The sequence below is a fragment of the Pyrus communis genome, chromosome 9 (assembly GCF_963583255.1).
Source record: "Pyrus communis chromosome 9, drPyrComm1.1, whole genome shotgun sequence".
NCBI classification, from domain to species: domain Eukaryota; kingdom Viridiplantae; phylum Streptophyta; class Magnoliopsida; order Rosales; family Rosaceae; genus Pyrus; species Pyrus communis.
In genome coordinates this window covers 13,146,241-13,160,273 of record NC_084811.1, presented here as the reverse complement: position 1 = coordinate 13,160,273, position 14,033 = coordinate 13,146,241, and the positions used below count along the sequence as shown (strand labels likewise).

General features: G+C 36.9%; 1 protein-coding gene across 1 annotated transcript; it reads left to right on the top strand.

Moving 5' to 3' along the window:
* Positions 1-10,475: 10,475 nt before the first annotated feature.
* On the top strand, positions 10,476-13,462 carry LOC137745804 (pentatricopeptide repeat-containing protein At5g03800). The gene has a single exon (XM_068485816.1). It carries the CDS (start codon positions 10,605-10,607, stop codon positions 13,323-13,325), a length of 2,721 nt encoding a protein of 906 aa, XP_068341917.1. The 5' UTR covers positions 10,476-10,604; the 3' UTR covers positions 13,326-13,462.
* The last annotated feature ends 571 nt before the right edge of the window (positions 13,463-14,033 follow it).

Sequence of the window (14,033 nt, the reverse complement as noted above, 5' to 3'; positions counted from 1 at the left end):
TGCTGAAATTACTAGTTGGTCACATTTTTTTTTTTTTAAAAGATACTTACTCATGAATATCTTACAGATTTATTTTTTTTTTATTTTGACTTAATAATATTTCAACACATATTTTATTATTTAAAAAAATAGGATTATGTACTTAAAATTAAACAACCTTCTAGTCATTCCAAATTGATATCAACATTTTTAAACATTCTAAATAAATATCCAACCTATTAAAAATATAAAATATATTAAGCCTAGTTAAATTTCTGTGAAATTAACTATAACTTACTTTGTCTCCAAAATCATAAAAAGTCATGGAAGCATAGCTTCAACCAACCACCCTATCACGCCATCACCTTCAAACCCAATGCATAACCACCAACTCCATTCTACAACTCAAGCCGCCAATGTGGAAGCAAAAAATAGTCTCAAAAATCCTAAATGTGACACATGGACTTTTAGCTAAGAAAGACGAGATTGCCTTTATTAAATGAGCAAGGCATGCCACGCGCAGCTCAGCTTCCTAAGACATGCAGGCAACAAACTACGACTACTTTGAGCTCCACTGTACATGGAAAATTTCAAAGGAAAAACCTATCATTAAATACATTCCTAATTGAAGACAAACCATATCAAGTAAGCAATCTCAATCACCTTTATTCAAGGATATTTACTATTATTTCCAAGATATTATTTACAAAATATTTTTGGAATATTCTCACCAAAATCAACCCTAATGGCCGGCCACCTCCTCTATAAATACCCTATTTCTCCATAAAAAATGGTAGAGTTTTTCTATACACAGAAAACCCTAAAGACTCACTCTTTTCAGAGAGACTAATGATAGGAGCATATTTATGCTACTTTGATATGTTGTTTCCTTGCATTTAGTTAGCTAATTACTACTTAATAAGTGTTTTAAGCTATTTTCGTGTGTTTGTAGGTCCTAATGGCAAAGTTGGCAAGAAAAGGCAATTTTGAGCCTTTTGGAGCAGTTTTGGGCATGAAATGGATAGCTTGTATATGGAGCAAGGTGGATGGACAAATTTGGAGTCAAAAGAGGCTAGGAACATGCTACAAATTTGAAGAAACAAGTTCAAGACAAAGAAGATAAGGAAAGAACAAGAAATATGGAACGTTATCCTAACAACCTTATCTTATTCAAACCTTATCCTATCTTATCCTAACCTAATCTTGTTCTACCTTATTTCCAACTGCAAGGGGACCTAAATATATGGCTCTAGAACACCTTATCTGTTCCTAAAAGGGTGCCGCACCCTTCCCCCTTTATTCCTTCTAGAAGTACCAAAAATCTGCCACAAAATACATAGTTTCTAGAAGCCCTAATTTCTGGCGAATTTCCCTAACATTTTCCCTCTTGATTTCTGAATTGAATTGGCCTTATTCCTTGTGGATTTGGATTGTGCCCTTTTCAGAAATTAAATAGGTTTTGACCCTTTTCTTGAGGCCCAAGCCTTATGTCGCACCCTAGTCCTTCTCCCACCTGATTTCTACCAAACCCTAGACCTAATTATGATTTCCCTAGGGTTTTTCCGTGCATCATATATGTGTGTGTGTGTGTATATACACACACACACTTATGCCGCACCAAAGAGGAGAGAACCTAGAGAGAAAATTAGAAAAATGTGTTTGTGCTGCAACAAGGAGAAAGAAAGAAGGGATAGCCTTTGTGCCGTGCCTATGCCCAAGCTTTTGGGAGTATTGGAGCATCTCTGGGGTGTCTTCTATCCTTGTTTTAGTTTTACAATTATGTTGATTTCGTTGTTAATTTCTGCAATCATGTGTAACTAAGTTTTTCTTAGTTAGAGGTGAATTCAAAGTCATGGACATATGTTTTATATGAATTGATTTCCTCCAGTTATTGTTTCTTGAATTGTGAATGCAATTTACTTAACTGATTTATTGAGAACTTGTTCTTGTGTGTTGATTAAGGATGCATACTTAGTTTTCATGCATGAATTTGATGCTAGAGTATAAGGGAATTTCACCTAATCGTTATTAACTTATATTCACAAGTAGTAAAAGTCACTAGTCATGATTGTGTTAAGTAAATTCTAGGCAAGAGTATCATGCAGTTCATAGTTACGAATGTCTTGTCAATGCTTATGATTTTCACAAAGCTTAATGATCTTTGATTGTATCTCTATTATGCTATTCATGTAGGGAACTTGATAAGAATAATTTGGTTGTAGATGTGTATTCCATCCAATTCAATGAAACGAGGAAAATCTGAAAGTTAATTTGTGCTTCTCACAATTAATTTGGGGCATTGTCATTCATGGTTTAAAGGGATAATAACTGAAAATCAATTTGTGTTTCATATGTGCATGTGTGGAGAAGGACCCTCTAACTATCATTTACCCATTCAATTCAACCAATTTATTGTCTAATCTATTTAGTTTTGCAATCTGCCTAATTTAGTTAATTTTGTCAAAAATCAATCCCCTTTAATATTTAGTGTTTTAACTTAGTTAGAATCTGTTGAAGTTTAGTTCTATTAGTGTTTAGAGTCAAGTTAAGGTCAAAATTCATCCAAAAACCCCATTAGTTCTTATTTGTGTTAGTTTTGTTTCAATTCGTCAGAATCTGTCCATATTGAGTCTTTTGAGTCTTTTTAGTTCAATTTTCGTCCAAATCACTTTCTAGGATCTGTTTTGAGTCAATTCAACTTAGTTTGTGTGTTTTGAGTTGTTAAAGTCTACTTTAGTGTTTTTGAGTCTTATTTGTGTTGATTAGCATCCCTAGTTAATCCCCGGTCTAGAACGATCCCTACTTGCATATATACTACAATTGTCAACAATAGGATTTAATTTGTGTGTCAAGTTAATTTACACATCAACTAACTTTGGCATCAAAGATCCATTGACCAAACCACCCCTCACTCATCGGGGGCAGGTGAGGCTTTTGGTCTTTGATCAAAGGTGTTGATTGTTTTGCAGGTGTATTTTCATCAAAGTGAAGAACGGCGGAAATTTGCATCGACAAATTGGTGCTTTCATTGAGAACTTGATTCAAATGCTCGAAGAAGCCTTTCGTATTCAACATTTCTAATCTTCTTCGCTCTTTTGCAGGTTTTCCCACACTTTCCAACTCCTAGAATTTCTATATAAATTCTTTGAATAGCCATGGGGAAGAAATACAATGATCGGACATTCAGAAACCATGACGAACGGAACATCTTATGTTCAACAATTAGGACCAGACGATGGAGATCATGACATGGCCGCACGCCATCACTCCTCGAGACTCACCACAACAAGAATCGCGGCACTATCATCGGTACCACCGTGGCCATGCCAGCAGTGGCTACCGCAGTGGCCCATAGAGAAACTTTCACCCACGATGGAGAGCAACTACTGTAGCCCAAGTGCCAGAAGCAGCTCAGACCTGAGCCTTAGAGGTGGGCTAATTCACTGCCACTGCAATAGCCTAAACCTAAATGTTAGCAGCAGTAACTTAGCACGCTCAAGCCCAAGCTGCATAGCAGCACCAACCCCATGCTCGAGCCATCTTGCAACGCCAAGCCCAAGCTCACACCACTGAGTAGCCCAAGACGCACATAGAAGAACCAGGGTCGAGTGTCTATGCGCCCCGCACACAGCCCAGCCCATGAATGGGGCCCAACTCATTCTATGGCCCAGCAGACAACCTAGACTAATCCAATACCATTTCAACCGTCCCGACTTTAGATTTCTAGACCGGCGATTGAACAAGGGGTATTTTCACCCTGACTTTCTGAAAATTTAATCCTTCTCGACTCAAATCTTGCATTCGAAGTCCATTACACTTCCATCACCCATAGAGAAGCATACCATCCAAACTCTTTCACCTTGAATGACGAACAACATATGCCTCGACAAGTTGCAAAATTGACAAACGCCCTTACACAGCAAACGAACTTGGTGAATAAGCTCTTGCAGCGTATTGAGATACAGCATGCCCCAGACGAGGTGTCCTAAATCAGAACAAGGGTAGATGACATCCCTCTTCAGCAGCGTTGCAGCAAGCAGCCCATCGACTAGCCGCGAACCAAGATTCTAGGTAGTGTACACTTCTGATTGGGCCCTCGGGATAGCGTATACTCTCGTCAAAGCATGTGGATGAGCCTGCACTTCTGACTAGGCCTATGAGCAGGCATACATCCACAGTCGAGGCCATACTCCGATGAGCAACATGGAAAACCTTTTAGGCAAAGTGTCCATTTGCAGCTAGGCCCACAAGGAGCATCATCCACCTTACATCGAAGTAGGCAGCACATCGGATGGAGAAAAACAATCACTCAATCTAGGTTTTTTTTTATTTTTAGCCAACATGCACACTACGGGTCTTTTTAGCCAATATGTATGCTTCAGGTTTTCTTGACTTTAAAAGAGCTTAATTACTTTTCTTGTTTTTTGCCAATATGCACACATTGGGTTTGTTTTTTAAATGATAAATCAACTTTGTGGAGGATGTTTCAATGCAAAGGCAAATTGTAGAATGAAGTTAAGAGTTTGAGGATAATTGTGTCTAATTTTTTCTGAAATTTTCTTTAAGCCAATCGGGTTTTTTATTTTTTTAGTCAAAACTGCAAATATTTAGAAGAATATAGATTTGAAGACCTTTCTAATTTTTCCTGGAGACGTGGATATATGCCTGAAAAGTTAATATATAAATGGCAAGTTTTCTATTTTTTAAAAGTTGGATTAACCCTAACTCAAGCGTACAAGTCATATAACGTGTTTCCGGCTTAACTCTAATTTGTGTCCTTAGTCATTTCAGTAGTTAATTTCATGAGTGATGTGTTTTTTTTTCCAAAAAAAAAAAAAGACTAGTTGGTGGTTTTGCAGCAGTAGTCCACCATTTTGGAGGCCGGAAAGACTCACAGAGACATTTCAACCTCCCCTATCTACCGTTATGTGATTCACTAGTGCCAAGAATTCAACCCAGGACAAGCCGTATGAAATATTTAAATTCGTCCCCAACTAGTGAGTCATCCCGTGATGGTTTACGAATGATATTGATTAATTAAACACTCCAGGGACTAAAATAATAGCGGTCCCAATTTGACGGACCCCTTTTCTTTGCACCGTTGGATTACACAAAATTTGAAATCCAACCATCTAGATTGTGACACGTGGCATGGTAACATATCAGATTTTTATAAATCCAACCCTCCTGATTGTGACACGTGGCATAATGATAACATATAAGATTTTTTTTTCTTATTACTTTTAAATTTTTTTTTTTAAAGTAAACAAACATGGACCATTAATTTGGTAATCGAACAGTTCAAATTGTGCCATGTCATCTAGCCGTTAGGGGATGTTTGAATTTTTTTTTACCCTTGGAAATCCAACAATCCAGAAAAAAGCTGTTGAAATCCAATGACCTACAATTATCCTTAAACTTCTGTGCTTCCAGCAACGGCTATAGATATCCTTGTCCATGCGGGCCTTGTCGCCTGCAAGGTTGTCGATGATGCACCTCCCATGTGCATGTGTATTGCATGCGCCTGCCCAAATTTTTTTTTATAATATGGCTGACGTCAGCCTTACATCATTCCCCCTTAGGCACTTGGACCTTGGACTTGCGCCTTAGCTCTTCCTCGGGCTCCCCCTCAGCCCAATAGCCCGAATGGGCTAGAGTTACTTGGGCTAGCTATTTGGTTTATTGGAGCAGCCTGTCCACAAGGCTAATGCCCATGCTGGAGATGCTCTAAAAGGCATACAATGCATCAAATGGAAAAGATGAAAGTATTGCAAATGCCATTTTCTTATGCTACAGCCTACAAATAGCCATTGGCCCTTCTTCCTTCATCGCCATTCCTTAGTGTCACCCACGCCTTTTGTACATATTCAATTTCATTCCAAACAAAATTCGCATTATAACAACTCCAACGCTATCTTTTAGGCTGACCCAAAGCCTAAAAAAATAAGCTGGCACCTAAAAAATCCACCTACCCCTAAAAATAGGCCAGCCCAAAGTCATTTTGTAGGTCGGCCCAAAATGGGCTGAGGTAGGAATCGGCCTATCTGGGGTCATGCTGACGCCAGCGAACATATATTGTTTTTTTTTTTTTTTTTTTTGCTTCAGGCGTGTATCCCCGACAAGGCGACATGTGTCGGGCTCCCGCTGCAGGTGCACTAAAAGGGCACGGGATATGGGCAATGTGGCTTGGCTACGACTATTGGATTTCCAACAATAAAAGAAAATTTGAATTTTAAACCTAACGGCTAGTGACGTGGCAAAATCTGGGTCGTTTGATTCTTAGATCAACAATCCAGATTTTTCGGCCAAAAATCTAATAAAAAAAAAAAAAAAAAGGAAAATGCCTGAATTATTACCATTGGAAACCTGTCCAATTTTGGGCTATTGGATTTCAATCTTTTTAAAATCCAACGGTCCAGATTAATTAATTTAAGAAAATTATTAAAAATTGTTTTAAAATATAGAAAAAAAATAAAAAAAAAATGTTAAAGATTGGTTAAAAATCATATCCGAAATTAAAAATAATTTTTTTTATTGGAAAACTAATGGAAACACCCAAAAAAGTTTCCTTTTAATCATCAAGACAAAAGTTTTCGAAAATGCCAATGCTACCCTTCAAACATCTGTGCAAAAATGGCCCAGTATTCAACAAAGTTCATGTGGTCTTCATCAAAGAATAGATCCAAAATAAGAGAAAGGAGGACTAACACTTTCAGATAACATTTGAATGCAAAAGATAAGGTGGCAAACATTGCAGCAGCCAAACTAACATGGATTCACATGAGCTTCATTGAAGCAAAGACAAGTCAATCAACTTTTAGAAACAGTGTACTATCACTATTCAAAAAGTTATAAATAGTTGAAAAGTTATTTTGTCATTTAGGAATTAGATTTTGTATATAAGAGAGCTTTTCCTCCCATGCAGAACACAACTCAACACCAGATACACACTATACTTCAATCCTCATACACTCAAGCATTCGAAACCTTCCTAACATCATTTGTAAACATTCTATATATCGTGTACAGATTTAGGCAATCTCCAAGTCTTAAGTAAGTTTTATTTTCTTTCTTTAGTGTGTTTTTTTTTTAAAATAAACTTCTAGTCCAAAATAGGGAAACACTATTGTAGTTATATTATTAACCTGCTAAACTGACGATCATACTTTGTTCGAACACTCTGTCATAGTTGAATGCTTGCCATACAAATAACTGGACATTAAACAGGGTACCTCTGAGTTCAGCCATTAAGGTCTTATACTTGCATTGTGAGTGGCCGTCATGCTGAAACATGTCAAGTTCCATGTGCAAGGTTTTATGTCTAGTTGTTATAATGGTCATCCGACTATTTAACCGAGCTTGCTATCCGAATTCGGTATTAGAGCCAAGTTTAGCATTTTAATAGTATAATTATAATAGTAAAGTACATTGAGGACGGAAGTTATTAACACAACTGATATCACACTTGTTTAATTTTGTATAAACAACAAATATTATTATCCTTGTAGACCATGTCAACCACAACCACCAGATATTTATTGTCCTAAACATCCAACTATAACTAGCATAAAGAGAAGATTAGCATACATATCCAAAAGAATTAGCATGACTTTGAAGAAGCAGAAGTTTTATCTTAGTTATCTTGAACATCCTTCATTTATTAGTAAATATAATAATACAGAAGTGCAACATAAATTTTTAGAAGCAAAAAGAGCAACATATCAAGTTTTAGAGACCTGGAGAGAAGAAAAAGAGTTTCTAAGAAACCAGTTAGTTGTAATTTTAGAGAAAGGTAGGCTGTAGTTTATGATAGATTACCTTAATTTAGAAATTAGTGAACCTCAAAAAAGAGAAATAACCTTAGACCAAAATAGTCTAATTTGTTATTTTCCTTTGAGAAAACATAATCATATTTTGCATAGTGAAGAAAATCCATAGGCCAATAATATTGCAGATCTTATTATTAGTCAAACAGAAAATATAAAATTAGAAAATAATAAGTATAATCATTTGTTAAAGCATTTTCAGAAAAATATCATAAAAACAATTAGACAAAATTTAGATTATATTACATCTCAGCTAGAAGATAATAATAAAAATATTCAAAGGCTTCCTAGCAAAAGAGAGATAAAAGCGCTTGTTGACCTCATAAATAGTAAGCCTAAGCAAGTAGAACTCAAATCATTAGAAATAGTTGAGCAGTTAAAATTAGAAGTTAAAAAAAATTCAATTAGTGCAAAAAGAGTTGAGTGAAAAAGTGGATAAGTTGCATAATAAAATAGATAGATTATTAGTTTAATGATTTATTCTAGAACTAGCAGAAAATATATCCAAGCTTTGAAAGAAATTAGTATGCTAGATAAAGAACCAGTAGGTTTAACAGATTTTTCAACACGAGTAGCTAATAGTAATATTCCCATTAGGCAAAATAATTTAATTATTCAATTAGTTGTAAGTTTGGCTGAAAAATTAGATCAAGTTTGTGGACCATCATCCTCAAATAACACATGACCACAAGTCAGAATAACACAATTCAATAGCATAATGATGCACCATAGACCTCCATCATTCAATGGATTCCAAAATAGTATAAGCATACTAGCATCACCACCAGTACCCACTTTCAACTTTAATGACACTCTTGTTGAAGGAATAAAAAATCCAACTCTGAGGCATAGGTCAAGGGTACCAAAACTCTCTGATAGGCAACACGTTCTCTTAGATAGTTTTTGGAATATCCAAATCAAATAGCCAAGTATGAGGCTAGGTCATGAGAAACTAATTAGGGCTATGAGAACAAGAGTTTAATAGCTTTAATTTTAATTTCCATCAAAGCCAGCATCATATTCATTATCTTGAGCACAACCTTCAAGTTATTTCTAGAGACCATGAGTCATTACTTAGTAAGTTTACCAAAATGAACCAACAACTCCAATATCTTAGAATGCAGCAAAAGGCAAGTGGCACCTTGAAAAGAGAATAGGTTTGAAAACTGATCAGCATAAGAATAAAGAAAAAGAGATTATTGAACCCAAAGAACAAGAGGTTAATGAGCCCATAGAAGAGATTAAGATTGAGTTCTTAGAAGAAGACATTGAAATGGAGCAACATCAAAATAATGAGCAGTATTAGCATATGAGTGACAAAGAAAAACAAGAAAGATATGAAAGTTTTCTTAGGAACATATCTTTAGACTTAATAATAGATGGTATCCTATTAGAAGAAATTTCAAAAGCAAAATTAAGAATAATGCCACTAGATATGCAAAATGAGATCCTGAGCAGAGATATCACAGTCTATGAAAGAGTTACAATTACAATATACTTTGTATCAGTCCATCTTTGATCCAAACCAGGGATGAATATTATTACCAAGATATATCCACCATGTCTTTATGATAATACATAGAGTTGTAATTGTAAACTAGAGGTTAGCATAGTTGTGGTCAGGATTAACACTAGAGATTTTAAACCATGACATTTTAGTTATGATCATCATAAAAAGTATAATGTAGTAGAAGTTAACCCAACCTTACTATTAGAGTTTGACTATCTTGATAAAATATTTATTAACCATATTTCCCAACTATAATCATTTCTTGAAAAACTTATAAAAGTAGCAGAAGATTCTCTAGAACAATGGAAAGAAATTTGCATAAGTTTTATTAGTAGTCTTCCTGATTGGTATGCACATATGCATAAGTAGAAAGGTATGCATATAGCCATGATTAATGAAGAGTCATTTAGATTATCCTCTATCTCTCCACACAGGTGGACTCCTTCGTACAAAAATATTCTAAGATTTTGAGGGATTCAAATGCTAACCTTAGATGAGTGTGAATATTTTAGGTATGATATATTACTAGTAGCAGAAGAAAAATAAATACATATTTACAGTAAGACAAAACTCAGTCATCAGCCTTACTGGAAGCCTCAAATTTTCAAAGAAGAAACAGAAAATATGTATTACAAGGTGAAAGAAGATAGAGAAAGTGATGCAGAGTTAGTAGAAGGCGATGAACAATATTAGAACAATTTGACAAAAGAAGAGTTGCATAACATCGACAACATGATGAAATCATAAAGAGTTGGCAACAAAGTAGCATAAGTTGAATAGTATCATGTAAAATAATGTATTTTCAGACACAAATGTTAACATCATTGTGGACCTTGCTACAATAATGAAATAATGGCATAAGAGTAAATAAAGAAAAGAACTTGACCTATTTTGAACTTTTCATACCTAAAATGTCATTTTGATTAAAAATGAACAGTAAAATTAAAATATCATTTTTATTAAAACTCTCTTTTTTTATTTATATTTTATAAAATAATTAATAATATTATAATATGAATTGACTAGATTTTGGATGAGCTCATTTTTCAAGAATGAAAATGTATTAACTAATTACTGTTCATTAAAATCAATTACTATTTATTTGGATAGATTAAATAAACTTTGTATCATCTCATTTTTTGGAGGTGAACTTTCTCTTACTAAATCAATATCAGTTATGTCTGGTGAATTCCAGTATCCAAAGCAAGCTTAATCTTCGTCCCGACGCCATCTGTGATTCTGTGCTGACATTATATGGTTATGGTCGTTGTCGCCCACCTCGGGTACAAATGAACACCATCAATTTTATCCAACCCACCGCCGCCGTTGCCTCCGTACCTCCTCCCCCTCCTCCCTCCTGTTCTTCTCTTCCCCTACGCCCCTTCTCTCACTCCCCTTCTCCTCCTCCTCTTAAACCCTCACTAAACCCTCACCCTTCTCTCTCACTCTCTCTCTCTTCTCCAAGTTCAGTCCCCAAACTCAAAACCCAAATCCAATTCCAGTCCCTCCCATCCCCACAACCCCTCTTGAATTCAAACCCTCCCAATGACCGCCACCAAACCCACAAATTCTTCCACCATTTAATTCATTTGCTCCGCCTCTCCGCCCGTCACGGCGACCGAGAGCTCGCCAGGGCCGTACACGCATCAATTCTCAAGCTTCAAGAAGATACCCATCTTGGCAATGCCCTCATTTCAGCTTATCTCAAGCTGGGCCTTGTTTCGGATGCTCACCTGGTTTTCCTAAGCCTTTCCTGCCCAAATGTTGTGTCTTTCACCACTTTAGTTTCGGGATTTTCCAAGGCGGGTCGAGAGGAGGAGGCTGTGGAGCTTTTCTTCCAGATGAGGAATTCCGGTATTAAGCCCAATGAGTACAGCTTTGTTGCAATTTTAACTGCTTGTATTCGGGTTCTCGAGCTGGATTTGGGTTTGCAAGTTCATGCCTTGGTGGTCAAATTGGGGTACTTGGATTATGTTTTTGTTTCGAATGCGCTTATGGGTTTGTATGGTAAATGTTTGTGTTTGGATTATGTGCTTAAACTGTTTCATCAATTGCCCGAGAGAGACACGGCGTCTTTGAATACTGTTATGTCGAGTTTAGTGAAGGAGTTTATGTATGATGAAGCATTTGAGTTGTTTCGTGAACTGCGGCAAACGGAGGGGTTTGGAGTCGATCATTTCACAGTTTCAACCCTTTTGACTGCCTGTTCTGGGAGCAATGCTTTCAGAGAAGGTAAAGAGGTTCATGCCCATGCTATCAAAATTGGTTTAGAGGCCAATTTGAGTGTTAGCAATGCCCTTATTAGGTTCTATGCTGTGTGTGGGAGTTTAAACGGTGTGAATGCTTTGTTTGCGAGGATGCCTGTGAAGGACGTTATTACGTGGACAGAAATGATTTCAGCCTACATGAAATTCGGGTTGGTAGATTTGGCTATCAAGATGTTTGATAACATGCCTGAGCGGAATTCTGTTTCTCATAATGCTGTACTGGCTGGTTTTTGTCGAAATGGTGAAGGCTTGGGGGCTTTGGATTTATTTACAAAAATGTTGAAGGAGGGAATGGAGATGACAGATTTCACTTTGACAAGTGTTGTTAACGCTTGTGCCTTGCTTAGGGATTGTAAAACCAGTGAGCAAATCCATGGGTTAATTATCAAGTTTGATTTTGGGTCAAATGCTTGTATTGAAGCTGCATTACTTGATATGTATACAAGGTGTGGTCGGATGACAGATGCAAAAAAGTTGTTTCATTGGTGGCCGGCTGAGCAGGATAGCTCTGTACTTTTGACATCAATGATTGGTGGATATTCTCGAAATGGGCAACCGGACGAGGCAATTTCTCTTTTCCACCTCCATCAATCTGAAGGAAGAATGGTTATGGATGAAGTCTCATCCACTTCACTACTTGGTCTTTGTGGAACTTTAGGGATAAATGAACTGGGGAAACAAATCCACTGCCATGCTTTGAAGTGCGGTTTTCTAACTGATCTAGGAGTCGGAAATGCCACAATTAGCATGTACACTAAGTGTTGGAACATGGAAGACGGAGTCAAGTTGTTCAATACGATGCCCACTCATGACATAGTTTCATGGAATGGTTTGCTTGCTGGTTATCTTCTCCACAGACAGGGCGATGAGGCCTTGGCTGTCTGGTCAAATATGGAGAGGACTGGCATAAAACCGGATCAGATTACTTTTATTTTGATTATTTCAGCATACAGACACACTACATCCAATTTAGTTGACGATTGTCGTAGCTTGTTTCTCTCCATGAAAACTGTTTATGACATTGAACCCACCTCAGAGCACTTTGCCTCCTTTGTTGGTGTTCTAGGGTACTGGGGTCTACTGGATGAAGCAGAGGAAACAATCAGTAAGATGCCTTTTGAGCCTGAGTTTATTGTTTGGCGAGCTTTGCTTGACAGTTGTAGAATCCAAACAAATACAACCATTGGAAAAAGGGTTGTGAAACGTATCCTTGCCATGGAGCCCAAAGATCCATCTGCCTACATACTTGTATCAAATCTCTACTCGGCATCTGGGAGATGGCACTGCTCCGAAATGGTTAGGGAGGATATGAGGAAAAAGGGGTTCCGGAAACACCCAAGTCAAAGTTGGATCGTTCATAATAACAAGATACATCCATTCTATGCAAGAGATAAATCCCATCCCCAAGCAAAAGACATATATAGTGGATTGGAAATACTCATCTTAGAGTGCATAAAAGCCGGTTATGTGCCAGACACAAGCTTTGTTCTTCATGAAGTAGAAGAGCACCAGAAGAAAGATTTCTTGTACTATCACAGTGCAAAGTTAGCAGCAACCTATGGCCTACTGACCACGAAGCCTGGAAAACCAATCCGCGTAGTGAAAAATATCCTCCTTTGTGGAGACTGCCACGCGTTCTTGAAATACATGTCGATTGTCACAAGAAGAGCAATCTATGTCAGGGATGCTTCCGGATTTCATTGTATTTCCAGTGGTCAGTGCTCATGCAAAGATTATTGGTGACCGGTGAGTTATCGTCGCCTCGTATTTTTCTCTAATTTAAGTTTGAACAGTTCCTTTTGGTGGCTAATTAAGTGTTTTGGTGACATTGTAACATATTTGTATTTAAAAGCGTAATTTTCCCGTAGAACTGAATTACAGATTAGTTGATGAACTTCTGAATTCTTCTGGCAGAAAAGAGAGAAACCCTAGATATCACAATTAGGCGATTCATTTTTTACTGTAAACTGCAAATTCTTACATTCTGATCAAATTTCGTTAGCAGCAATAAGTGTTAACTTATGTTATATGGAAGAAGCTGAAATTTGTTGAAATGTTGTGATATGAGGCAAAGCTAAGTGCTTCGAACAGATTTATTGATTGATTGATTGTCAAGTGGTATCACAACATTCTTGACATGGTTTTACGTCTAAAAACCCAAGGAAGTTGAGATTCCATTATAAAACGACAATTCTTGGTATAAGCACACAACAACATTCATGACATGGTATTCCAACTCGTTATAATCACACACAAGATTTGGCAAACTACCCATGTCGGATTTATCTTATAGTTTTAGTTTCTAAACTTTGTCAGTATACTAAAGGGATATACTAGTGGAAGCTGGATACTGATGCAGCGTCTGTCATTGTTTGCTGCACGTGGTATAGAGCTTCTGAGGATTCATTCTGTTCATGGTCACTCCGGCGTGGCGTTTACTTTGATCCTTTT

What these genes read in the sequence shown, in the direction of transcription:
- LOC137745804 (XM_068485816.1), top strand. Translation starts at nt 10,605, where the DNA reads ATGAACACCATCAATTTTATCCAACCCACCGCCGCCGTTGCCTCCGTA.